Genomic DNA, 25753 nt, shown 5'->3' with positions numbered 1-25753 from the left:
TTTAATGATGAAATGATTTAACTACATTTACCTCAGAATTTTTGATGCAACTGTAGGTTCAAGAAGAGAATCTTGCCTTTGCAAAACTATACATTTATTCCTGTAGGTTTGGAAAGAACATTATGTGATCAATATTAAAAATTACTCCCGGATCACCTGCGTATCAGGTACCACCCACATCAGTTATAAATCTGAAACTGTACTCTCCAGAATAACCGAACTGTGCACTGGCGTTGGTGTTTGATGAACTGTTAAACACATGAAGGCATTTACACTTGTCCATGTGCGAGTTCATCACCCTGCAGTGAATTCAAACCCCCAACCTCAGTATACAGGAAACGTGGGCAAAACGTGTGAGCCACATGTAACACTCACGTCACAGAAGAGTGATTGCAGTGCAGATAAGGACGATGAACAGAAACCTCCAAAACAGCAAATAGATAATAAGCTCAGGCCAACACACTCTGCACTGCTTATTTAGAGAAGTCACAAACTGAAAAAGAACTCTTCTAAAATACACAAATTAAACATCACTCGAAAACAGATTTTTTTAAAAAAAATCACAACCTCTGGGTTAGAAAGCAAGCACATTAGCAGTGCACCACGAGGAGGACTGAAATCAAAACAAAGAAATGCATGAGTTAGCAAGAACAGGAACAAAGGAGAAACTAAAAGCATTAACGTAAGACCAGCAGGGAAACCTGTAACTGCTCATTACAGAGAACTAACCAAGAAACTAAAAGGTTCCCCCCCAAGAGAAGGAACCTGAAGCTTTGAGAGAGTGGCTAGGTTGACAAGGTGAGGCAGGGCCAACACAGTTCAGAAGAAAGGACTAGATTACAGCGCTTAAAATAAATAACTAAAATAAAATAAAAATATATTTATTTTATTCAGAAATCAGTATATTAATAATAATTTTTTTAAATAATAAATTAAATATATTAATAAATTTAATTTATAGATTTATTTAAATTTCATTTATTTATTTAGATAGATAGATAGATAGATAGATAGATAGATAGATACCCAGCCCAGGGGGAACTCAAGACTACGCATCTGAACAACCCGACAGCTTTTAAGCAGCCCTTAATTAGGCCAGTCACAGGTGGAGCCGGTTACCACTAATTACCAAGAGGCAGCTCTCCGTCTCCCTCTGGTGGTGGGCCGGGCCGTGGTGGCCTGCGACCTTACACCAAAGCATTATGAAGCCTGATCATTCGGCTCTATAGAAACCCTTCATAAAGAAACAGCTTGTGACAGATGTCACTACTTTCCTTAACCTTTAAACCATATGTTTTCCCTCTGTCCAATGCTACCTAGATTCTGATGTAAGTACTTTATGACTACATCTGCAATTCTTAAAATTAAAATTGATATTTGCCCTGGTATAGCAATGTTTGGGGTGCCGTTAGATTTATCTCAGTACAACACAAAGCAGTTAGATACTCCGGCCTTTACATCTTTAATAACCAGGCGACGTCTGTTGCTCCTTTGGAAATCCTCCAGACCACCGACGGTGTCTCAGTGGCTTAAAGACTGTCATTTTTAAAATAGGAAAAAAAATAAGATTACTCAATTACAGGAAACTGAAAAATTTACCAGTAGATTTAGATTTAAGTTTATTTTCTGCAATAATCCAAAAGCCAATGGAAAAATCCTACTGGCTTTGTGTTGAGGGAATCAGGGTGAGGCTATCTTCTGGAGTGGCTTACAAAAAATACCTCATTAGTGTCTGACCCTTGAAAAGGGGACACACACCCCTCTCTCAATACCGAGATAACGTCCATCTCTACAGCAGGGAATTATTACATTTATGATGGAGAAGATTGTAACGTGCATGTAACACCAGTCCCACTCACAAAGCGCCAGATTTTCTCAGGATAAAATTACACAGTGAGAAAGCAGCTTTTGTTATGTCGAGATCACGAGAAAACAATTTAAATGAAGTCGAGATCACGAGAAAACAACACAAAAAATAAACAATGCATGGCCGCTTAGGGCTTCCGGAATCAATGATTTTATTTTTGCACATTAAACAACGTTAAGCTTTTGTTTTCCACGTAAAGCATTTTAAAGCGTTCCAAAAAGACACCAATACACCTTCCAGATAACTGAATTAGGATTAAATTGAATTTAATTTCTGCTTTGCGTTGAGAACATCACGCCACCCTGGCACTGATTATTTTCCTATAAAAACACGCCTCAGAATATTTGATTCCTTACATTGTAAATACATATCAGCAGCACATAAACTTCTTTACCATACTTTGTTTATGACATTATAAAATTCAGTTCAAACACAATACACAGCAAGTGTGTGTTCTGTATATTGTTAGATTTTATTTATTTATTTATTTATTTTTAGAAGACATGAATAGAGTTAATGAGGTGTGAAACTGTGATCAGCTCTACGTTACTATAGATTAGCATAGATAGCAAAACTGTCCTTCTGCTGCTGTACATTTTCATAGATATTAGAATTGTCCTCTTTCTGCTGCTGTACATTTTCATAGATATTAGAATTGTCCTCTTTCTGCTGCTGTACATTAGCGAAGATAGTAGAGTCGTCCTCCTTCTTCTGCCCAGTGTGGAGAAACCTGCAGTCACACGGAAACCTGTTTATGGACCAGAGAATACATGTTAAATGCTGTTTTTAACTGTTTGGCATTACAGCCTGTGAGCGAGACGTTGGTTTCACCAGCAGATTGTGAGTGTTTTAGACTGTACAGATTGTATTGTATAAAAAAAGAAGCAGAGTTTTACCTCCTGTTGTAAATCACAGCTCCAGTCACTGAAATGAAAATCACTCCAGCTATCACCAAAACAATGATCCAGATTGTCCACTGATTTTCACCTGTTGAAGAGGAACCTACATTATTTACCATGAACACAAGTCACTTTATTTCCTTCAGTAATCATTCGAGACATTCAGGAGTGACGTGAGCAGATGGACCCACCCTCGACGAGAAGGCTGATCGCTTTAGATCCTGACGTCATGCTGGTTTTCCAAGTGCAGGTGTAACTCCCAGAATCCCTCACGGTTACAGCAGGAAAGTGAAGAACGGGTCCTGATTCAGGTAAGCGCTCGTTGTTCTTAGACCACACAAACTGTGAGGAACTTTGTGTGCAGTTCACATCACACGTCAGATTTAACGAGTCTCCTTGTTTAAGGGTTCCGTTTCCACTGAGCCTGATTAGTGACACCTTTAAATCTTTTCCAGAGAGCAGGAAAGACTCCACGTCAGTCACTCAGGACTGAGAGGGTGTTAATCATTATAATACAGTCGCAATACAGTTGAGACTTCAAATCTGAGTCCAACAAAAGTAGTTATTTTTTTCTGATCGTTCTAAATAATCAGATTCATATTTCACAACAAAATTTGTCCAAACTGTGTTCTCACTGAGAGAATGCCGTAGAGATGATAATGCATAACGTACAGAGGGGAATCTGAGTCAATATCATGTGATAGTCATTAAAACACTCAATAATTAACACAGTGTGTGCGTACACCTAAATGAAATATAGCAATAATGTGTGTGAACAGAATACATAAATATATTTGTTTCTTATTGTTTCTCTCAGTTTTTAATAACGTGTTCTTGAATCAGTTAAGTCAGTTGTTTGGGAATTAATTAAAAGTTAATCCTGTATTCGCTTTTAATTCATGATTAAATTATTTAACTCAGATTGTTGATGCAACTGTAATCTCAAGAAGAGAATCTCGCCTTTGCAGAAATATACATTTATTCCTAAAGGATTCATTATTATAATTCACCTGCAACTTGTAGAGTCGCTCCAGGTTCACCTGTCCATCTGTCACTGGGATTATCAGTTATTAATCTGAATCTGTACTCTCCAGAATAATTGAACTGTACATTGTGGATTAACAAAGTGCAGTTTGATTTGTTGTCTCCAGCGTACTCAAAGTCTGATGTGGTGTTTGATGAGCTGTTATAAACATACGGGGGGTTTTCACACAGTCCTGTGTTTGAGTTCATTGAGCACCAAAGCATTTGTGTCACCTGAATATTGGGTTTTGATGTTGGATAATAATAATAACTACAGGGAATGGAGACACTGAATCCTCTCACAGCACAGATCGGATTATCCGGATAGTTCACACGCCATTTACTGAAAACACCTGCAAAACAAGTGTGTCGAAAAATGTGTGAAACATTAAAGACTAAACAAAATGATAAAATGTCCATTTTGTTTTAAATGATTGTTTTCCTCCACTACAAAATGCTGCTTGTATATCAAAAATGTTTTAGTCTTTCAAAAGAGAGCGTAAAGATTCATATAAAACATCTCTGTAAGCTCTCTCGAATAGTTGATGAGCGTTACAGTGATTGTGAGACACCAGGACACGGTGTCACATGGTACAGCAGATACTCCACAGAAATGCATTAAAAACGTGTGTAATCATTGATATGGTGACATTTAATTAACATTTATTTATCTTTTAATGAAGGAGTCTCCAATATCAGAGCTTTTTTTCTTTACAACACACTGGTTTATTCCTTACAAATAAAAATGAAAGAATCTGTCCGTGTCCTGGTGCCAGCAAAACGCTAAGAACTGAACACTGAACAGTTTATTTCATACCTGACACAGAGAGCAGAATCACCACCAGGTACAGCATTTTTATCGCTCTGGTTCAGCAGGTGATCCACACGGGCAGCTTCATGTGTGTGTCTGAGTGAGTGTGTGTGTGTGTGTGTGTGTTTGTTTGCTGATATGCTTTGCTCAATGATTAATAAATGAGAAGTGAGAGCTAAAATGTTGTTCCTAAAAAATGTCCAAAAGAAGAAGTAAACACACGCACTTCCAGTAATGTGTCTGGCAGGTAAAACCAGTGTCAAAACCCACCCAGGTGAGCGAGATGAGGTAATGAGGGGGTAAAATGACTGGTAAGATGAGTGGGTTTGATCAATAATCACTAAAACACACTTGTTACTGTTGATGTCACATGATATAGCCAGCGGTGGATGGGACGGGACACCCCCGCATGGAGAAGTCATGTCTTTCGGGTTGAATATCTCTAGTGGGTCAGATTTGAAGGATCAGCCTGATCTATCATGGTGCAGTTGGTATGTGTGAGCAGATTTTATCCAAATATGGAAGTACAGTGTTCAGTTGGGTGTTTTACAAATGAACAGTGTCGTAAACAGAGCTGTGGTTTTGTTTTTCCTGTCATAAACACAGTAAGTGACTACAGCTCAGAAGTAATCACATTCATGTCAATAGTACGTGAAACTAAAAGAACCGTTTGAAAAAAAGACACGTGTTGAAAGATATATTGATTATAAGATATGTTTATGTATTTCTGACAATACGATACACTCCATATTATAGCTGTTGTCTGAGAAGCAAATTTAAAAAAAAAAAAAAAGTTTTCATGCAGAATTCCACAATTTAAAAAAAAAAATAGAACTAGTAACATTTACGATTTTCTCTATACGATAAAACAACAACAACACACCTGTACTTTGGTTAAAATAAATAAAAATAAACATTTTAACTTAAAGATACAGTGGATTTTTGTGTTTTAGGAAAGCATTTACATTAATGGTTACAGAGCATCAGAATTTATCATTCTTTAGGGAGAAAAGGCAGCATAATCTTCACTGTGTTAGCGTGGGTTTCTTCAAGGTTCTCCAGTTTCCTCCCACCTTCTGAAAAACATGTCTGTAGGTAGACTGGCTATGTTAAATTGCTCCTAGGTGTGAATGATTGTGTGAAAGAGTGTGTGAATGAGTGTGTGAATGAGTGTGTACACGGTGCCCTGCAATGGACTGCCGTCAGATCCAGGGTGAATTTATTCCAGCTTTGCTCCCAGTATTCCCAGGATAGACTCTGGATCCACCAGGAGCCTGACCAGGATAAAGCACTTACTGAAAGTCTGTTTCCCAAAACAACACAATTATTAAAGGAAAAAATTAGCTTGAGCGATTATTAAAACAGATTCAGTTGTAAAGGCAATCTCCTATCCAAGTGTACGTTTAAAGCAAACAGCTGGACACTTTATATGACATTAATAAGCCCTAAAATGACACACATTTTATTTTAACGTCCCGCAGGGGGAATATTTACAGGCCTCACGGTGTCTGGTTGAATGAGATGTAAAAATGTGATCAGGTGTTTTTGACAGTGCTGTAGATAACACTGTCATCCTCCTCCTGTCGTTCAGTGTGGACACGTCTGAAACCCAAGCCACAGGACACACACGTGTTAATTGTTATGAAGTGTTAAATATCATATTTAACAGCATTGTGACTTGTGAACTTTTACAATTCTCCATTCATCTGAATCCAATCTATCACAGTTTTCCGTAACATCTTATGCTGAATCATATGTGTTAGGTGATTAGTATGTGACTGCACTAGCTCGTACCCCTGCTCAGGTTTCTTGTCTTTGACAAACACAGTCGCATAAGTCACTTCCTCCGTGTGCAACGTTTCATCATCCAGTTGAGGAACGATGTTTAGCTGTGGCTTTGTCGGTTTATCATGTGTGTTTTCTCCAACCTGCTAAAATAAGAAGTACAATTATCACCACCGCTTCTAAAGTGTTCCTGTGTTCACGCTCACGTTATCGCTGTGCTAGGACTCGGAAAACCCTAAACTGTCCAGTGCTGGGTTTGTGATTTCTTTTTAAAGGTCATACCTGTGCTTTCTCTGCACCTTTCCCACTGTTTTCTTCTTGAGCTTCTACTCTCTTCCTAACGGAAGCAGAAACACACAGTTTACAGGTACGGCTTTTAGAATATACAGTGTCCTGTCCACCGTGGCAGCTTTTTCCCAAATGGAATGTAGAGTTGGGGTTAAAAATATTTTGATTTGTCCATCATAGCAATTCTATTAAATATCGAAGTACATCAAATCACCAATAATTTTATCTCAGTTTAGTCACGTATGTTAAGTCTCACCTCCTGTGGTTAATTACAGCTGCCACAATCACCAAAATCACAACAACAATCACCAGAACAATGATCCAGATGTGCCACTGAGCAAAATCTTCAAAAAAGAAAAGACGTCAACAGTATGTAACTAAACACGTCACTTTCTACAGGAGTGTAATGATACATTTTTCTTTAGAAATCATTCGAGACAGTCTGATATTTAAACTTCAGGAGTGTTGTGAGCAGATGGACCCACCTCTTTCAGGGTTTTCACCTGTTAAAAGAAAAGAGCAATATTGAATTTACATGTGAATATTTAACTTTATTTCCTTCAGTAATCATTCGAGACATTCAGGAGTGTTGTGAGCAGATGGACCCACCCTCGACGAGAAGGCTGATCGTTTCAGATCCTGACGTCATGTTGGTTTTCCAAGTGCAGGTGTAATTCCCAGAATCCCTCACGGTTACAGCAGGAAAGTGAAGAACGGGTCCTGATTCAGGTAAGCGCTCGTTGTTCTTAGACCACACAAACTGTGAGGAACTTTGTGTGCAGTTCACATCACACGTCAGATTTAACGAGTCTCCTTGTTTAAGGGTTCCGTTTCCACTGAGCCTGATTAGTGACACCTTTAAATCTTTTTCAGAGAGCAGGAAAGACTCCACGTCAGTCACTCAGGACTGAGAGGGTGTTAATCATTATAATACAGTCGAGTCATAAAGTATCAAACAATATTCAATCATTCTTCACTAATATGAGTCCAAATTTATGTACCTATTGTCTTAAAGCCTTTACTGATTGATCATAATTGACTAGCAGGATATTAAGTAGACAAGTAGATTCATTAATTAAACAAGCAAACAAACAAATAAATAAATACTGGACCTGATTCAAAAAGAATACTACATTTGCAAGATTTACAGAATAATCCAGTAAAGAAAGTAAGGTATACAAATGTAATAATAATTTGGATTTTTATTTTAATCATTAAAATTTACCTGCAACTTGTAGAGTCGGTCCAGGTACACCTGTCCATCTTCCACCGGTCACATCAGTTATAAATCTGAATCTGTACTCTCCAGAATAACTGAACTGTACATTGTGGATTAACAAAGTGCAGTCTGATTTGTTGTCTCCAGCGTACTCAAAGTCTGATGTGGTGTTTAATGCGCTGTTATAAACATACGGGGGGTTTATACACACGTCTCTGTTTGAGTTCATTGAGCACCAAAGCATTTGTGTCACCTGAATATTGGGATTTGATGTTGGATAAAAATAAGTACAGGGAATGGAGACACTGAATCCTCTCACAGCACAGATCTGATTATCCGGATAGTTCACACCATATTTACTGACCTGAGTGAGAACACCTGCAAAACATGTGATGCAAAATCAATTGAAGTTTTATTTATTTATTTATTTTAATCAAATCTCTCTTTAAACTCAATCTCTTGTCAGTAAACAATGCCACCTGCGTAAAAATCTCCTTTGACTCCTCAGCTCCAAAACTAAGGGTCTTTGACATTGTGCATCAGTTAGTGTGTGTTAGGTGTTCATGTAGTCGCTGTTTTAATGAGGCAGAAGATTAACGCTCATTGGACAACAGGCTTTTAAGATTTTAATTCAAGAGTCAGGGAACTAAAAAAGGTCTCTTTAGCCTGTCATGGTACAGTAAAATCAATTAGCTGTTTATTATTAGGCTTAGAGTTCAAATCCCTGTGAATGAGTGTTAGAACATGTGCATTAATATAAACCTCTCATTACAGCCTGTCATCATGTACGTAATATAGTGAGTGTGACGTGTACACACTTCCGGTCTGTCGACCCCTATCACCCGATAAATCATATCTGCTATGTTATATAATTATACAGTACACAATGTACAGTTATTTTTTACATTATTTGTGTAACATAATGCATGATTCTGCACTCAGTGGAAAATTCAGAAGTATCTGAGAGGTGGTGGATTTCAGGTTTGAACCCCACTAAAATATTTTATATCAGTTCCAAGTGCTTATTCATACACCACACAGGTACACTGATGATATTTAAAGTTTTGAAATGTCACAACACCACAATAATTCTTATCGCATCTTCATTAACGAAGCTTAAGTCAAGTTCTTGATCAGAAACGAATGAAGAGTTAATTATTATTTTAAAGTACTTAATAAAGTATTAAATAACTGAACGTACACACTGCAACATTAATCAGCAAAAAGTTAAAACCCAAGAGTGAAATATTGTTCATACCAGTCAGCGTGAGCGTGAACAAGTACAGCGTCTTCATCGTTTCTTCACCAAGAACTGCGCACAGCAGCTTTGTTTCTGTGTACAGACTTAGCTCATTGATTTGGTAACTATAAGTGAGAACTGAAAGAAGTTCCTCAAAAAAAAATTGATTACAACACTTGGGGATGTAGCTGGAGGCATCATGCACAATTTTTAATTGGTACACGCACTCCATTACAACTATTTAATTTAACATAAGTATCATTATAAAGCCAGTGGAGAATCTACTCTGGTCCCTCAGCGATCTGTTTTGCTAACATTGTGCTAAAGCTATCTGCTAGTACTTGGTATCTGAGACCGTCATGCTCATTTTTACAACACTTTTTTTTGGCAGGTTTGGTGTCGTTTTTCCAAGATGGAGATATTCATTACTGCTGATGGAGATGAAGTGACTTAGCGGAATTAGCAACACGAGACGGCTTCATCTCTGTGTTTGGACTCTTTTTCTCTCTCTCTCTCTCTCTCTCTCTCTCTCTCTCTCTCTCTCTCTCTCTTACTCTCTCTCATGACCATATTTCTTCATTCTGCATCCTTTTTGTGTTTTTTCACTATTCAGTTGCTTCCTCTTTCTCTCTCTGTTCCTATCCTGCGGTTACAAGCTTGCTGAAGTGCCACTTACACCACAGATTTACACATTCTTTGGGGGGAGGGGTGGGGGGGTGGGGGGGTCATTCAAGGGCACAAATAACCTAATTTAAGTTTCCGTTCCTTTTTTTTTTCCATTTAAATAATATTCTTTAAGGCAAGACACTGTGTGGATACACACAGTATTTAACCAAATCTTATTTAACCAAATAAGACATCTAATTAAATACTGTATGCATAAATGTACATACTTAATAAAACCTAAAATCTAGTATTAAAATATATCAGGCCAAAAAAAGGTCAAAACCAAAAAAAGGTCAAAACCAGAATAAACAAACACGGTATCCAGGCTTGTAACGCCAGAGACCGAAGGTAACGAGCGTTTACTTCACAAAGAGTGAAGTAATAGAAAGTCCTTCTAACCTGTGGTTGTGATTGTGCTGTGAATTGGATGCAGGTGTGCGTGATTAGAATGAAGGCGAGTGTTCTGGGAATTGCGGTCCATGGCGGCCATGTTTGTAGGCCGCAGTGCAGGATGGGAAATGTAGTCACTGGTTTGCTGTGACGTGAGGTGATTGGGAAGTGGGCAGAGCATAAAGACTTCTTTACAGCTGCTTAGTTTATGATAATGTGGTGGTCCTGAGTGGACAAAAAGTGAACTAAACATTTTTCTGTTGATATTTGATATGTTTATTACTACAGTTTAAGACAAAGAAAAGAAGAAACTGCAAATGTAATATATTATCAAAGCTCTTGACTAACTTACAAACAAGTTAAAATATATATTTTAATTCAATTTTACAAATAAAAATCAGTTACTTTTTTGGTGTAGCTTCAGTAGCTTCAGTAAATCAGTTACTTTTTTGGTTTTTTTGGTGTAGCTTTACAGAAATCTGGATGTAGATTTAGGTCCCTAATCTAACAATCCAGAGGTGATGAGGAAGGAAAAACTGTGAGACGGCATGAGGAAGAACCAGAATTAGAGCGGGAACAGATCCTCTTCTGGGTCCCACTGGATAGTGGGATTATAAATCATTACAGAGAAAAGGCACATAGTAATGTGTGTTGCAATGATATGAGTGGTTCTGTATCATCATACTGTGAATCAGAATCCTGGAATGAACATGAGACAGTCTTTATAATTACAGCTGCAGGTCATAGGAAGTTCAAATCTGTAGTGTCCAGATGAGATTATCTACTGCAGCAGGAAGGTGAGGTGGACGTGTAGAAAGCTCTAAGATGAAGAAGCAGGAGTAGAGCATTTAGGATTGCTCCAGAAGAAGGACTGTGTCAGGATCACATCACACTGGGCAGCAGGAGTGTGTGTAAAACATCCTCTTCACCAGCAGGTGTCACCACTGTGCACTCTGAATCCAGCTTCTAGTAGCGCGCCAGGTTGCATAGTCACACGCTAATCCCCCCCCCCCCCCCCCCCTTTTTAAGCTGCCTGAGTAAAATAAGCGCCTCAAGATATGATGTCAAAGACGTGATCATTTTATTGTCACAGTACTGTAGATAACGGATATGTCCTCCTTCTTCTGCTCAGTGTGGACACGCCTGCAATCACACACAAATCCATTTATGAGCCGTGTATAGCATACACACATGGAATCCGCTTACAACTGTTGTAGATCACATTGAACAGCACTTTGATTTGTGAATATGAACACGTGTGAAGTGCTTAAATAAAGATAAACAAAGCAGGGCTGAAAACATGCTCCTAATGACTAACATCTACAAATGAAAAAAGACAAATTTAATATGGAAAAAAGCTGCAGGAAATCTCAGTGATGGAGATGAGACAGAACTCAGAGATGCAATAACCTCGAAATTCATTGAACGTTTGAGGCGGCACAGAGAACGGCAAGACTGGGTTCTCTAGCTGTTAGCTAAGTTGTATTTAGCTAGTATGATTCGAGTTTACTCAAAACACTCTATTTATTAAACCATAACTGCATCTAATATTATTATAATTATTACAAACTGACAGAGGACTAAGCCTATAGGTTAAATTAACAGGGTCTGCTAAGTCCCAAGTTTATGTGAGTAAAATGTCCCTGTGTTTTGGATAAAGGAGCTAGCAAACAGTTAACCTGAACCTGCCTTTGTCTACACAGCATTAGTTCTTACCCATTGGTCAGATTGTTGTCTTTGGCACACACAGTTGCATAAGTCACTTCCCCCTGCTGTGGCACTTCTTCATTGGGCAGAGGAAGCTGCTTTACCTGCGGGGACTCAAATTACCATTACAATAAAATAAATGATAAAGTGTGTGAACACGATTCAAAGAAGTATTTCTGACACAGCTACATTTGAATAATAATAATAATAATAAAGTTTTTGTATTTGATTTGAATGATAAAGTTGGTTCTTGGAAGTGACCTCACATTTTAACTCTTGAAAAAATAAACACAGATAATATTCTTACAAAGCAAAGAAATTAGCGTTCCTGTGCTCACCTCCACCCCATTCTACTTATTGTTTAATGTTCACATTGAAACTGGAATGCTAAAGCACGGGGAATGCTAATGGGGCAGTCCATTCTGAAGTAATGAAGCCTACACAGAGGGCTGCTGGGGTTTTTTTTCTCTCCTGAGGTTCTTTGAGCTGTTGTTACTCTGAATGATTTATTTGGCCGTAGCAACTGGTGAGATCTCCTTCTCATTCATTTAACTGTCAGAGAATATGTGCTAGAAGAACATCGGCTTTGGCTTTAGAAAAAATGGCTAACGGTTATTTTCAACCCCTCTTACGTTGGAGGTTCTTTCAGAGTTCAGAGTATGACGGGGTTTGGTTATGATTATTTAAGAATGCAGTCTCTACTGTGCAGAACTAAGTGTCGACTATTAACTATGTCATACCTGTGCTTGCTCTCCAGCGTTTCTGCTGTTGTCTTCCGGAGCATCAGGTTTCCTCCTAGCAGAAGCAGAAAGACGATACCTTAATTTAGATATCAGACCAGCCAGTGGACGGTGAAACCAGTGCATGAGGTAAACTTCAGAGGGGAGGAACAGAAACCACCAGCCTCGTTAAAACACTAAATATTTAGTATTCCAGGACCATGACTAAGAAGGCTGCTCTATAATAGTGACCACAACAATTTCAGCAACAACCTGGGAATCTCCATCCTCATCCTAATCGACAAACACCCAAGATCCCATGAGATCCTCAGCTCAAGAGCCGAGACAGCCACTGTTCATGGCCTTCACTGATCTGTCTAATGCTTTTGACCTGGTTAACACGATGGACCTTTTTGAAATATTTTTCCTTATTTGCCATGATTATGATCCAGTCATTTCCGATTTTTGCTCACTCATGGTCTCATGATGCTTTTGGGTTTCTGTCCTTGATTACGTTTTTATCAAGGTGTTTTGTCTTCTGTTTTTCTTTTATGTTTTCCTTAACTAGCCTTGGGTATGTTGCTTGCACGTACATATGAGTATAAAAGCCACCTGTATCCAACTTATGTTTAGACTAAGATTAAGACTACGAAACGCTGTAATGCCCAGCGTGTCTTTGTGCACATAATAAACCATCTCTTTGACTATACTCTGGCTCTTGGTCTTCTGATTCTTCAAGCATCTTACTTCTGGTGACGCTGAAGCATTTTAATCATCCAGAAAAGATTTACATCACCGAGTTCCAACACACTTCATGGGTGCTGTAGGGGTGTAACAATCTGATGATTTGGATTGATTCATTGATTTAAAAGGCAGTGACTGAAATTAATAATCATCGATCCATTATTGTCAAAAAAGGACAAGCAACTGGTGTGTAAAAAATAATTCACATTGTTAAAGTGGTGTGTAAATAATTAAACAGGCTAGCAAGGGGATTTGTCCACAACTCTGATAGTTTTAAAACAGTCCTTTTCGACATCATCATCATTCACAAATTAACGGTAGGCCTACCCCAGATTCTGAACATATCCGTCTGGTCACATAACGATCACAGGCTATTAACTCGAATCGAAATATATCGTACTGCGCAGATTCAGTGGTACTGTCAAACATCAAATTGTTATCTTTTTAATCAAAATCGTAACGTATCATGTGGAAGTCTTGTGTTTACACAGCACTCTCTAAAACGACGGACCGTCCCAACATCGCTTTCCGATCCATAGCAGAGTAAACAGGACTGTGTACTCGCTTTCATAATGTTCAGCATCTTATATTTGCCTCTTAAACTGTCCAGTCTAATCCATCTGCAAGATGCAACAGGTCCTCGTAAGAGAACTGCTCTTCACAGACATTCAAACTGATTAGCCTCTGCTCTACAACATTACACGCCCTGCCCATCTCCTCAGGATGACTGCATACTTCCATGAAGACATGCTGTATTTTTAATAAATAATATCGCATTTCTGAACCTTTGGGGGCCGTGAGTATCATCCTATCTGTATGGAAACATCCAGAATTTTACCTCCTGTTGCAAATCGCAGCTCCTAAGAGGACTAAGATGATGAAAATCACTCCAGATGTCACCACAGCAATGATCCAGTTTGGCAGATGATCAGGATTTTCACCTGTTGAGAAGAAAACAAGAAAAAACTGAACACAAGTCACTTGCTACAGGAGTGTAGGGGCACATGATCGACTTCTTCCTTTCCTTCAGTAATCATTCGAGACAGTGTGATATTTAAACTTCAGGAGTGTTGTGAGCAGGTGGACCCACCCTCGACGAGAAGGCTGATCACTTTAGATCCTGATGCCCTGTTGGTTTTCCAAGTGCAGGTGTAACTCCCAGAATCCCTCACGGTTACAGCAGGAAAGTGAAGAACGCGTCCTGATGTATTTAACTGTATGTTGTTCTTAGACCACACAAACTGTGAGGAACTTTGTGTGCAGTTCACATCACACGTCAGATTTAACGAGTCTCCTTGTTTAAGGGTTCCGTTTCCACTGAGCCTGATTAGTGACACCTTTAAATCTTTTTCAGAGAGCAGGAAAGACTCCACGTCAGTCACTCAGGACTGAGAGGGTGTTAATCATTATAATACAGTCGAGTTCTACAATCTGAATCAACAACACGTCCTTATATAATGTGTTTCATTAGTTTTTCTATTTTTATTAATATATGTTTTCTATATAAAGTGTTTTATCACAGCGCTGTTGAGTTCTGGACTGTGATTGGTCAGAAGGTGGTTAATTTTCTATAACAGCAGCTCTGACAGTAGCGCAGCTACAAATCACAGGTTTATATTAATGCACTTGTGCTGTTATGAGAAAATAATCTACTTCACGTCAGGCCGCATCACACCACCAGGTCAGTGATTATTTTCCAATAACAGCATGCCCCATCATCTTCTGTCCTTAATTTATTATCAGCTGAAAATATTTTTGATAACTGGTAGAATAAAATAATAAAAACACGCCTTCACAGTGGAATCTCACAGAAAGTTCATTATGCACATAAAGAATATATTATTATTATTATTATTATTATTATTATTTAAAAACCATAGCATTTACCTGCAACTTGTAGAATCGCTCCAGGTACACCTGTCCATCTGTTCACATCAGTTATAAATCTGAATTGGTACTCTCCAGAATAACTGAACTGTACATTGTGGATTAACAAAGTGCAGTTTGATTTGTTGTCTCCAGCGTACTCAAAGTCTGATGTGGTGATTGATGAGCTGTTATAAACAGTCGGGGGGGCTATACACTTATCTGTGTTTGAGTTCATTGAGCACCAAAGCATTCGTATCACCTGAGTACTGGGATTTGATGTTGGATAAGAATAACTACAGGGAATGGAGACACTGAATCCTCTCACAGCACAGATCGGATTATCCGGATAGTTCACACCCCAATCACTGAAAACACCTGAAAAATAAGTGTGTACATAAAGCAGTCAAGATTTTAAAAGGTAGGTTAAAAAAAGACATATTTATAAAATCTCACATCACACGTCAGATTTAACGAGTCTCCTTGTTTAAGGGTTCCGTTTCCACTGAGCCTGATTAGTGACACCTTTAAATCTTTTTCAGAGAGCAGGAAAGACTCCACGTCAGTCACTCAGGACTGAGAGGGTGTTAATCATTATAATACAGTCGAGTCATAAAGTCCCAATCCAGCAGCAAGAACATGTTTTTTTATGTTTGGGTTTTTTTTAAATTATATTTCTTCAGTAAGAATCCATCATTTATTTTACCACAGCACTGCTGAATTCTGGATTGTAAATGATTATATATATGAACATATATGAAATATGAATAAAGTGCAGTTGTAGAGTCACTCTAGGATCACCTGATCATTTTGTGGATAATATAACTACAGGGAAATGAGACACTGAATCCTCTCACAGCACAAACTGGCTCAGCATGTTTCACAATAACAGGACGAGCGAACAGCCTCAAAATAAGCGTGTAGAGAAAGCCTTAGACATTACTTCACCACACACACCTGTAATACATGTCCTATTTTAATTAGTCTTTTACCCCAGTGTATGACTTAGACGGCCTATAAAAGGAACCTGGTCTCCCGAATCATTGGGGAAAACAGCACAGCATGTACAAAATATAGCATAAAGCTCCTCATAAAAAGACAGATGTAAGATGATGACAGATAATTCATTACATTTGGTTTCATTTCTTATTCATCAGTGTGTCTTTGACTTGCAATAGCAGTCGAGCATGATTAGCACGTTAAGAATGTACTAGTGATATATTTAAATGTAAAAATATCAAATAACATCTACACATCAGTTTAACCCATCATTATTAGTCTCTGATCAGACACAGATTAATATGTCAGTATGTTTGTACCTGTGTATAGTCCAATACACACTGCAACATGAATCAGTGAAAAACTGACAACACTGAGCAATAATTATGTAGAAGAAACTGAGAGTGAGATGAGGTTTCATACCGGACAGCGTGAGTAGAATCGTAACCAGCTGAAGCATCTTCATCCCTGCTGTTAACAAATGTAGCTGTGATCAGCTTTGTGTCTGCATGTTCGCTTAGCTCACTGACCTGGTTATAATAAGTGGGAAGTCAAATGTGTTCCTGTGAAAATACACAGAGAGGAAGTTTACCTGTGTGTACTAATAAATTCACACACGGTGATGGGGGAGGGGTATATTAGTGTAAAACACAGTGCTGTTGAGTTCTGGACTGTGATTGGTCAGAAGGTGATTAATTTTCTATAATTAGCAGCTCCGACAGTAGCGCAGCTACAAATCACAGGTTTATATTAATGAACTCGTTCTAATACTAATAACAAAAATGTGTGATTTTTGTGCCGTTATAGGAAAATAATCAACTTCATTGTGTTTTATTACTTACTCCTGTTGCTGTTTACCTCTACCTGTATACTGTTTATCTCAACTTATTGCACTATAATTCTTATTTGTTTCATTTAACTTCATTCTATTTGCATAACTGGTATGAGTCATACTGTTTACATTTACCTGTACATCCATCCATCCATCCATCCATCCATCTTCTACCACTTACTCCTTTTCAGGGTCACGGGGAACCTGGAACCTATCCCAGGGAGCATCGGGCACAAGGCAGGGTACACCCTGGACAGGGTGCCAGTCCATCGCAGGGCATTTACCTGTACACTGTTATCTAAATGTGTTGCATTATAACATATGTTATGTGCACTACTGCTTGGATGTGAACTGCATTTCATTGTCCTTGTACTTGTACTCAGGGAACAGGGAGCTTAGTGGCATGCATATTTGCTTCGCACTACCGGGGTTGCTGCCACGCCCTTTTATTTATTACCAAATAACTCATATAAAACAACTCGTAAGTAAGAATACGGGGGAGATATCAAGGTCATCTGAAGACTTTTTCCCAAAAATAATTTAAGGAGATTTATCTTAAAATGGAAGTTCGCCACCTTTCCCAATCACTAAGGAGAATAGACAGGGTTTAAAACGGTACCGCAGCCAGCCACTAGAGGGCCTCAGAGACATCCCTGTTATGACATCCACCCATACTGTATATACAGTTATTGGTCGTATATGACAGCTTAATCCTAATTGCCTATTTCACTTCGATTCTGTGCTTATCGAGTGCACCTTATTGACCAGATCCCCTGCTAAATGTAAAGACTTACGTTAATGCCGTTGTATATATGCATTTCTCAGACAAAATATATTATAATCTTTTCTCTTTTTTTTACTTTAAAATGAACTATTTTCCTCCGACAAATAGGTTTTCATGTAGGAAAAGCAGTGAGGAGTTCATTTCAGCTGAGAATTTTAAGAAAAACCTCCTGGGTGAAGAGCCTCATGAAGAAGTGTGCAAAGGGTCAGGAGGACTGCAGTTTGTGTTATTTCATTATTTGTATTTTATAATTATTTTATTATTCTAATAGTATAAGGTTAGTATCCTGAAATAGTTGAAAAGAGTAAAAGTGAATAAACCGTGCTTTAAACAGGTGTATTCAAATATAATATCTGGACACAAGCAGTGTGTGTGTGTGTGTGTGTGTGTGTGTGTGTGTATGTATGTGTGTGTGTGCATGTGTGTGTGTGTGTGTGTGTGTGTGTGTGTGTGTGTGTGTACATTTATGCAAAAAACAAAAAACTACTCATCTGGCACCATCTTCCTGTGTTAATAGTTTGTTGCTGCTGTTGTTTTTGAGTTACAGGGTGCATTCTTTTGATCCAGGAAGTGGTTTTAGTTCTCACATTATGACCAAGTCAGTAAACTCAGTATATAAACACACCCAACACTGTGTGAGGTTCTTTCTGAAGAAGAGATGAAGATGCTGCACTGGTCTGTGATTCTGCTCACGCTGTCCGGTATGAAACATCCTCTCACTCTTACACACGATTATTGTTCAGAGTTTTAACTGTTTGCTGATTGATGTAGCCGTGTGTACGCTCAGTGTGTACAGTTAGTGTGTACGGTCAGTGTGTACAGTCAGTGTGTATGCTCAGTGTGTACAGTCAGTGTGTACGCTCAGTGTGTACAGTCAGTGTGTACGGTCAGTGTGTACAGTCAGTGTGTACGGTCAGTGTGTACGCTCAGTGTGTACAGTCAGTGTGTACGGTCAGTGTGTACAGTCAGTGTGTACGGTCAGTGTGTACAGTCAGTGTGTACGGTCAGTGTGTACAGTCAGTGTGTATTGTCAGTGTGTATGGTCAGTGTGTACAGTCAGTGTGTATTGTCAGTGTGTACGGTCAGTGTGTATGGTCAGTGTGTACGGTCAGTGTGTATGGTCAGTTACTGGATTATACACTTGCACAAACATATTATACTGTCTATTGTTAGTGAACGATTGACTGATAAATCAGTCCTAATGATGATTTAAGTAAGGTTCAGTTGTGCTGAGGCAATAACATGATGATTAATAAGAAAAAAAGCACATTAATAATTGTAACGGTCGTCATAAAAACAGTATTGGAACAGCAAGACCAATTCTATTGTTCTTGTTATACGTTGAAGACATTTGTATTTCAGATCAAAAGATGAATATGAGACGATAGATCAGACTTTCAGATTTCACTTCCTGATATTTACATCTGGAGGTGTTAAACAGTTTAGAACATGGCACTTTTAGTGGCAAAAGCACAATTTTAGGTGAAATGAACACCCAATTTTCTAAGGAAATTAAAGTAAATAACACGTAATATTTGGTTGCATATCCTTTGCTTGCAACAACTGCATCAAGCCGGTGATCCACTAACCACCAAACTGCTTTTACAGACTTCTTTCGGTTGTTGTTTGTTTCGGGGGTTTCTCCCTTCAGTCTCCTCTTCAGGAGGTGAAATGCTGATCAGTTGGGTGAAGGTCTGGTGATTGACTTGGCCAGTCTAAAACCTTCCACTTTTTCCTTTGGTGAAGATCTGTGTTGAGTTGGAAGTGTGTTTGGGTCGTTGTCTTGCTGCATGATGAAGTTCCTCCAATTCGATTGGATGCATTTCTCTTGTGAATTCATTCTGCTGATCCCATCATGAGTTACATCATCAAAAAAGATTAGTGAGAATGTTCCAGAAGCAGCCATGCAAGCCCAAGCCATGACACCAACTTCACCATGCTTGACCCAAAAGATCGTTTGTTTTGGATCATGAGCAGATCCTTTCTTTCTCCACACTTTGGCCTTTCCATCACTTTGGTACTGGTTAATCTTGGTTCCAGACCTTTTGTGATTCATCTCTGTATTTATTTGTGAATATCAATCTGGCTTTCTGATTCTTACTGCTGATGAGTGGGCTGCATCTTATGATATGTGGCATCTTTGCTTCTGCACTTCTTCAAATGGTGGATTGTGACAGTCATCCCTGCCCTGTGGAGATTTTGTTTTTGGGTGTTTGGGTTATTTTTCACAGCTCTCACAATGTTTCTGTCATCGACTGCTGTTGTTTTCATTGGCCGAGCTGTTCCATGTCTGGTTGTTAGTACACCAGTGCTTTCTGTCTTTTTCAGGACATTTTGTTATATTGGCTATGTCAAATGTGTGTGCAATGGCTCAATTCCTCCTCTTTTCTCAGCTTCAAAATGGATTGCTTTTCTCCCATAGACAGTTCTTTGGTCTTCACGTTGGTTTATCCTTTTCAACAACAGTCGAAACCCAGGGCTCAAGCCAAGAGTAGATGTTCACAGTTATTAATTGTCAGAGTAGGCAAATGCCTACGACCTTGGGCCTGGAGGCGGGGCCTCCATAACCGTCACATCACTGTACGCTAGTCCACCAGTCAAGACGGGCAGCAAAAGTCTCGGCTCTTTGTCCATTGGATATAGATGAATTGTCACTCACCTGTAGTGAAACCAATTAATGTCCCCGTTTCAAACTGGGTCCCACCCTCTGAATGTACGAACAGATAGGGTACGATGAACAAAATGCAAAAATGCAACTTTTCTGCAGTGGACTGACTTTAATTGAGACTTATGATGGCGATGAAAAGTGCAGCTCATGATGCAGGTATGTGAGTTGTCGTCATGTATTTTGGACTGATTGTAATGTATTTTTAAAAATAAACTGGGCCTTATTCTGTCAATCAGCATCATTTCGTGTCGTTGGCCTCCAACATAAATTTTACCAAGGGCCTCCAAATGTCTAGAATTGGCCCTGAGTTAAAGACAACATTGTCGTTGGAGACAAAAAATCAAACTGCACTTTGTTAATCCACAATGTACAGTTCAGTTATTCTGCAGAGTACAGATTCAGATTTATAGCCGATAAGGATGATGGAAGATGGACAGGTGATCCTGGAATAACTCTTCAAGTTGCAGGTAAACGTTAACAAAGAACCAAAGTAATCAAGTATCTGGAGAGCCGTTTCTGAAGTAACTTACTCTGAAGTTTCTGAAGTGGAAACTTACCCAGTGCCTCACCCACACCAGTCATATTACTATATTTTATATACAGTGTAAGAATGAACAGAATGAATACTTCATTATCTTAGATGAGTCAACAGGGTGCTACTGTCATAGCAAAGAGTAACGAGCTAGCAATGAGCTTAGCTTATGTTACCCGAACACATCTTACTCTAGATACTAGTTAGACCAGCGGTGTCCAATCTCATCTGCGAAGGGCCGCTGTGGGTGCAGGTTTTCATCCCAATCAAGCAGGAGCAGGTGGACCGCTGTATTAAAATGATTAACACCCTTTCAGTCCTGATTCACTGATACATCTGCTCACAACATCGCTTCTTCTGTGTGTGTGTGTGTGTGTGTGTGTGTGTGTGTGTGTTTTGGCATATTTGAAGAAATGTCTAAAATTACTGATGAGATCTGAACGTGCTTCTTCTCCAATGTAGATGTTAAAAGATTTATTTTTTATTTTACCTTTTTAAATCTTGACTGCTTTATGTACGCACTTATTTTGCAGGAGTTCTCGCTCCCAGTGATTGGGGTGTGAAATATCCGGATAATCCGATCTGTGCTGTGAGAGGATTCAGTGTCTCCATTCCCTGTAGTTATTCTTATCCAACATCAAATCACAATATTCAGGTGACACAAAAGCTTTGGTGCTCATTGAACTCAAACAGAGATAAGTGTCAAACCCCCCCGTATGTTTATAACAGCTCATCAATCACCACATCAGACTTTGAGTACGCTGGAGACGACAAATCAGACTGCACTTTGTTAATCCACAATGTACAGTTCAGTTATTCTGGAGAGTACAGATTCAGATTTATAACTGATAATCCCAGTGACAGATGGACAGGTGTACCTGGAGCGACTCTACAAGTTGCAGGTAAATGCTATGTTTAAAAAAAAAAAAATTTTAAATAATATATTCTTTATGTGCATAATGAACTTTCTGTGAGATTCCACTGTGAAGGCGTGTTTTTATTATTTTATTCTACCAGTTATCAAAAATATTTTCAGCTGATAATAAATTAAGGACAGAAGATGATGGGGCATGCTGTTATTGGAAAATAATCACTGACTTGGTGGTGTGATGCGGCCTGACGTGAAGTAGATTATTTTCTCATAACAGCACAAGCGCATTAATATAAACCTGTGATTTGTAGCTGCGCTACTGTCAGAGCTGCTGTTATAGAAAATTAATCACCTTCTGACCAATCACAGTCCAGAACTCAACAGCGCTGTGATAAAACACTTTATATAGAAAACATATATTAATATAAATAGAAAAACTAACGAAACACATTATATAAGGACGTGTTGTTGATTCAGATTGTAGAACTCGACTGTATTATAATGATTAACACCCTCTCAGTCCTGAGTGACTGACGTGGAGTCTTTCCTGCTCTCTGAAAAAGATTTAAAGGTGTCACTAATCAGGCTCAGTGGAATTGGAACCCTTAAACAAGGAGACTCGTTAAATCTGACGTGTGATGTGAACTGCACACAAAGTTCCTCACAGTTTGTGTGGTCTAAGAACAACGAGCGCTTACCTGAATCAGGACCCGTTCTTCACTTTCCTGCTGTAACCGTGAGGGATTCTGGGAGTTACACCTGCACTTGGAAAACCAACATGACGTCAGGATCTAAAACGATCAGCCTTCACGTCGAGGGTGGGTCCATCTGCTCACAACATTTTTGCCCGTGTGTGTGTGTGTGCTGGAACATTTTAAGAAATTGTTATTGATAGGATCTGTATGTACTTCTTCTCAAATGTAGATCTTGAAAGAAAGATATATTTTGTAACTTTTTAAATCTTAACTGCTTTATGTACACTCTTATTTTGTAGGTGTTTGGGGTGTGAATTATACCACGCCGATCTGTGCTGTGAGAGGATTCAGTGTCTCCGTTCCCTGTAGTTATTCTTATCCACAGCACAATTATCAAGTGACACAAAAGCTGTGGTGCTCAATGAACTCAAACACAGGAGGGTGTGAAAACCCCCCGTATGTTTATAACAGCTCATCAATCACCACATCAGACTTTGAGTACGCTGGAGACAACAAATCAAACTGCACTTTGTTAATCCACAATGTACAGTTCAATTATTCTGGAGAGTACAGATTCAGATTTATTACTAATGAGACCAAAGGCAGATGGACAGGTGTACCTGGAGCGACTCTACAAGTTGCAGGTAAATCCTATGTTGTTGTTTTTTTTTAATTTTAAATAATATATTCTTCATGTGCATAATGAACTTTCTATAAGATTCAACTGCAAAGGCGTGTTTTTATTCTACCAGTTATCAAATATATTTTCGGCTGATAATAAATTAGAGACAGAATGTGATGGGCTGTGCTGTTATTGGATAATAGAAAATGAGTTGATTATTTTCTCATAACAGCACAAGCGCATTAATATAAACCTGTGATTTGTAGCTGCGCTACTGTCAGAGCTGCTGTTATAGAAAATTAATCACCTTCTGACCAATCACAGTCCAGAACTCAACAGCGCTGTGATAAAACACTTTATATAGAAAACATATATTAATAAAAATAGAAAAACTAACGAAACACATTATATAAGGACGTGTTGTTGATTCAGATTGTAGAACTCGACTGTATTATAATGATTAACACCCTCTCAGTCCTGAGTGACTGACGTGGAGTCTTTCCTGCTCTCTGAAAAAGATTTAAAGGTGTCACTAATCAGGCTCAGTGGAAACGGAACCCTTAAACAAGGAGACTCGTTAAATCTGACGTGTGATGTGAACTGCACACAAAGTTCCTCACAGTTTGTGTGGTCTAAGAACAACGAGCGCTTAAATACATCAGGACCCGTTCTTCACTTTCCTGCTGTAACCGTGAGGGATTCTGGGAATTACACCTGCACTTGGAAAACCAACATGACGTCAGGATCTAAAACGATCAGCCTTCACGTCGAGGGTGGGTCCATCTGCTCACAACACTCCTGAAGTTTAAATATCACACTGTCTTGAATAATTACTGAAGGAAATAAAGTGACTTGTGTTCAGTTAAATATTCACATATTAAACACTTGTTGTTTTTTAAAAGGTGACAATCCTGAAAATCCTGACCATTGGTCAGTCTGGATGATTGTTGTGGTGACAGGTGGACTGATTATCCTCATCTTAGCTATCGCAGTTGTGATTTTCCACAGGAGGTAATACTCTGCATGCTTTTCTAGATCTTTACGGTCTAAAAAATTCACGATCTTTTGGTGAAACCAAAAAGGTCTCTATGAAAGCATACAATTTTGACGTGTCACAAGCAGCACTGCCAAACTGTTAATTGAGTAATTAACAGCAATTAATTTATAGTTTGTGCCTCATAAACAGGTTTCTGTGTGAGCGCAGGAGTGTCCACACTGAGCAGCAGAAGGAGGATGATTCTGATATCTATGCTAATGCCCAGCAGAAGGAGGATGATTCTGACATCTATGCTAATGCCCAGCAGAAGGAGGACGATTCTGACATCTATGCTAATGTTTAGTAGCAGCGAGCTGATCACAGGTTCACACCTCATGCTTTAACGCTTCTGCTTGTGAATAAAGTTTATTTTTATTTTTCAGCTCATGAGGTGTGAAACAGCATATTCATTTCCTGTTTTGCATTTGAACTTAACTGCACGTTATAATACTAAACTGGACGTTGTACCAAGAAAGCCAAAAGTGAAGCCAGAATGTCTCTGATGCCCTCTAGTGGTTGGCTGCAGAACAGTTTTTATCCCCGCCCATTCCCATGTTAGTGAATGGAGACTGAGTCAAACTTCCAGTTTAAGTTACTTCTCCACAAATTATTTTCAGGAATAGTATTCTGTCATTTTTACACGTTGACATTAATATCTCCCCCAATATTTTTCTTATGATAAATGTGTGGGTTGTTTTTAAATTTGGTGATAAATAAAAAATGGTGTGGTTGATGAGGTGATTGAAGGAGTCAGATATTACAGTCAAGCCTAAGGAACACACACACCTGAAGCTCTGGACAGTTCTGTATTAAAGCCATTTCCTGTTCCACTGTAAACTGTTCTAACAGAGCCTCCGCAGGGAATTCTCTAGGCCTACAGATTTTCTGATCTGTGGCTCATTTTGATGTCTAAGCTGTAGCTCACTGTACTGATGTTATAGCTAGCAAACCGACATGAGTGGATGAAATGATGGCACAATCCAAGTCACCTAACACTAGTTACATTTCATATTAATTTATTAACTGTACGACCTTAGCGAACACTCAAATATCTTGGTAATGTTAGCCAGTCTCTCCTTTTTAAATGAACTGATGCAGTGGATGTGAGAGCACTTTTTCAGATGGGGTAGAGCTTCACATTTTACATATTAATTATTAAAGCTCTACTTCCCACAGCGCCATTTTAAGTTGCTCTGTAGGTAATCGTGGACAGGTTCCTGTCTGGGCAGGTGAGAGGAGGACACACTGTCTGTCCTGCTGTATCTACTGTCCCAAGTCTCTACTGTGCAGACTCTGGCACTAATTTTTTCAAGATGGCGACTCCCATTGCAACCCCAAAAAGGCTTCAAAAACACACAATGGGAGTGAGTGGCGCCATGTTGTCCACTCATAAATACAGTCATTGATCAAACCAACACATATTAGTTTCAGTGGGTTTCATTATGCTCGGAATGTAAAGGAATTAATTTTACTGTAGGATTTTAAAGTAA

General features: G+C 38.8%; 3 protein-coding genes across 11 annotated transcripts; 1 reads left to right on the top strand and 2 right to left on the bottom strand.

Moving 5' to 3' along the window:
• Positions 1 to 1975: 1975 nt before the first annotated feature.
• LOC128599542 (uncharacterized) lies at positions 1976 to 9729 on the bottom strand. Of its 7 annotated transcripts, XM_053611242.1 has the most exons (13): positions 9151 to 9724; positions 7899 to 8270; positions 7283 to 7537; positions 7159 to 7176; positions 6930 to 7017; positions 6668 to 6722; positions 6395 to 6531; positions 6095 to 6202; positions 4607 to 5903; positions 3777 to 4142; positions 2958 to 3212; positions 2764 to 2854; positions 1976 to 2615 (listed from the first exon to the last, which is right to left on the bottom strand). In XM_053611242.1, exons 1-8 carry the CDS (start codon positions 9362 to 9364, stop codon positions 6136 to 6138), a joined length of 1206 nt encoding a protein of 401 aa, XP_053467217.1. In that variant the 5' UTR covers positions 9365 to 9724; the 3' UTR covers positions 1976 to 2615; positions 2764 to 2854; positions 2958 to 3212; positions 3777 to 4142; positions 4607 to 5903; positions 6095 to 6135. The 7 variants fall into 7 exon arrangements, with proteins under 7 accessions (XP_053467217.1, XP_053467215.1, XP_053467214.1 ...); XM_053611240.1 differs by having other exon boundaries at positions 4607 to 6202; positions 9151 to 9723; XM_053611239.1 differs by having other exon boundaries at positions 4607 to 6528; positions 9151 to 9729.
• Positions 9730 to 11221: 1492 nt separating this feature from the next.
• Positions 11222 to 16828, bottom strand: LOC128599549 (uncharacterized). 3 transcript variants are annotated; one of them, XM_053611256.1, is made up of 7 exons: positions 16647 to 16828; positions 15246 to 15602; positions 14449 to 14703; positions 14197 to 14299; positions 12636 to 12690; positions 11905 to 12008; positions 11222 to 11331 (listed from the first exon to the last, which is right to left on the bottom strand). In XM_053611256.1, the coding sequence occupies exons 1-7, from the start codon at positions 16687 to 16689 to the stop codon at positions 11265 to 11267; spliced, it is 984 nt and encodes a 327-aa protein (XP_053467231.1). In that variant the 5' UTR covers positions 16690 to 16828; the 3' UTR covers positions 11222 to 11264. The 3 variants fall into 3 exon arrangements, with proteins under 3 accessions (XP_053467231.1, XP_053467232.1, XP_053467233.1); XM_053611257.1 differs by having other exon boundaries at positions 11905 to 11999; XM_053611258.1 differs by lacking the exons at positions 14449 to 14703; positions 15246 to 15602.
• A 1587-nt stretch (positions 16829 to 18415) lies between these two features.
• On the top strand, positions 18416 to 25753 carry LOC128599539 (carcinoembryonic antigen-related cell adhesion molecule 2-like). The gene is made up of 7 exons (XM_053611235.1): positions 18416 to 18540; positions 21573 to 21941; positions 22474 to 22728; positions 22905 to 23249; positions 23746 to 24000; positions 24130 to 24238; positions 24414 to 25753. The coding sequence occupies exons 1-7, from the start codon at positions 18498 to 18500 to the stop codon at positions 24565 to 24567; spliced, it is 1530 nt and encodes a 509-aa protein (XP_053467210.1). The 5' UTR covers positions 18416 to 18497; the 3' UTR covers positions 24568 to 25753.

The sequence above is a fragment of the Ictalurus furcatus genome, chromosome 23 (genome assembly GCF_023375685.1).
Source record: "Ictalurus furcatus strain D&B chromosome 23, Billie_1.0, whole genome shotgun sequence".
NCBI classification, from domain to species: domain Eukaryota; kingdom Metazoa; phylum Chordata; class Actinopteri; order Siluriformes; family Ictaluridae; genus Ictalurus; species Ictalurus furcatus.
Note: the sequence above shows the minus strand (reverse complement) of the source record. Positions and strands in the feature narration are given on the sequence as shown.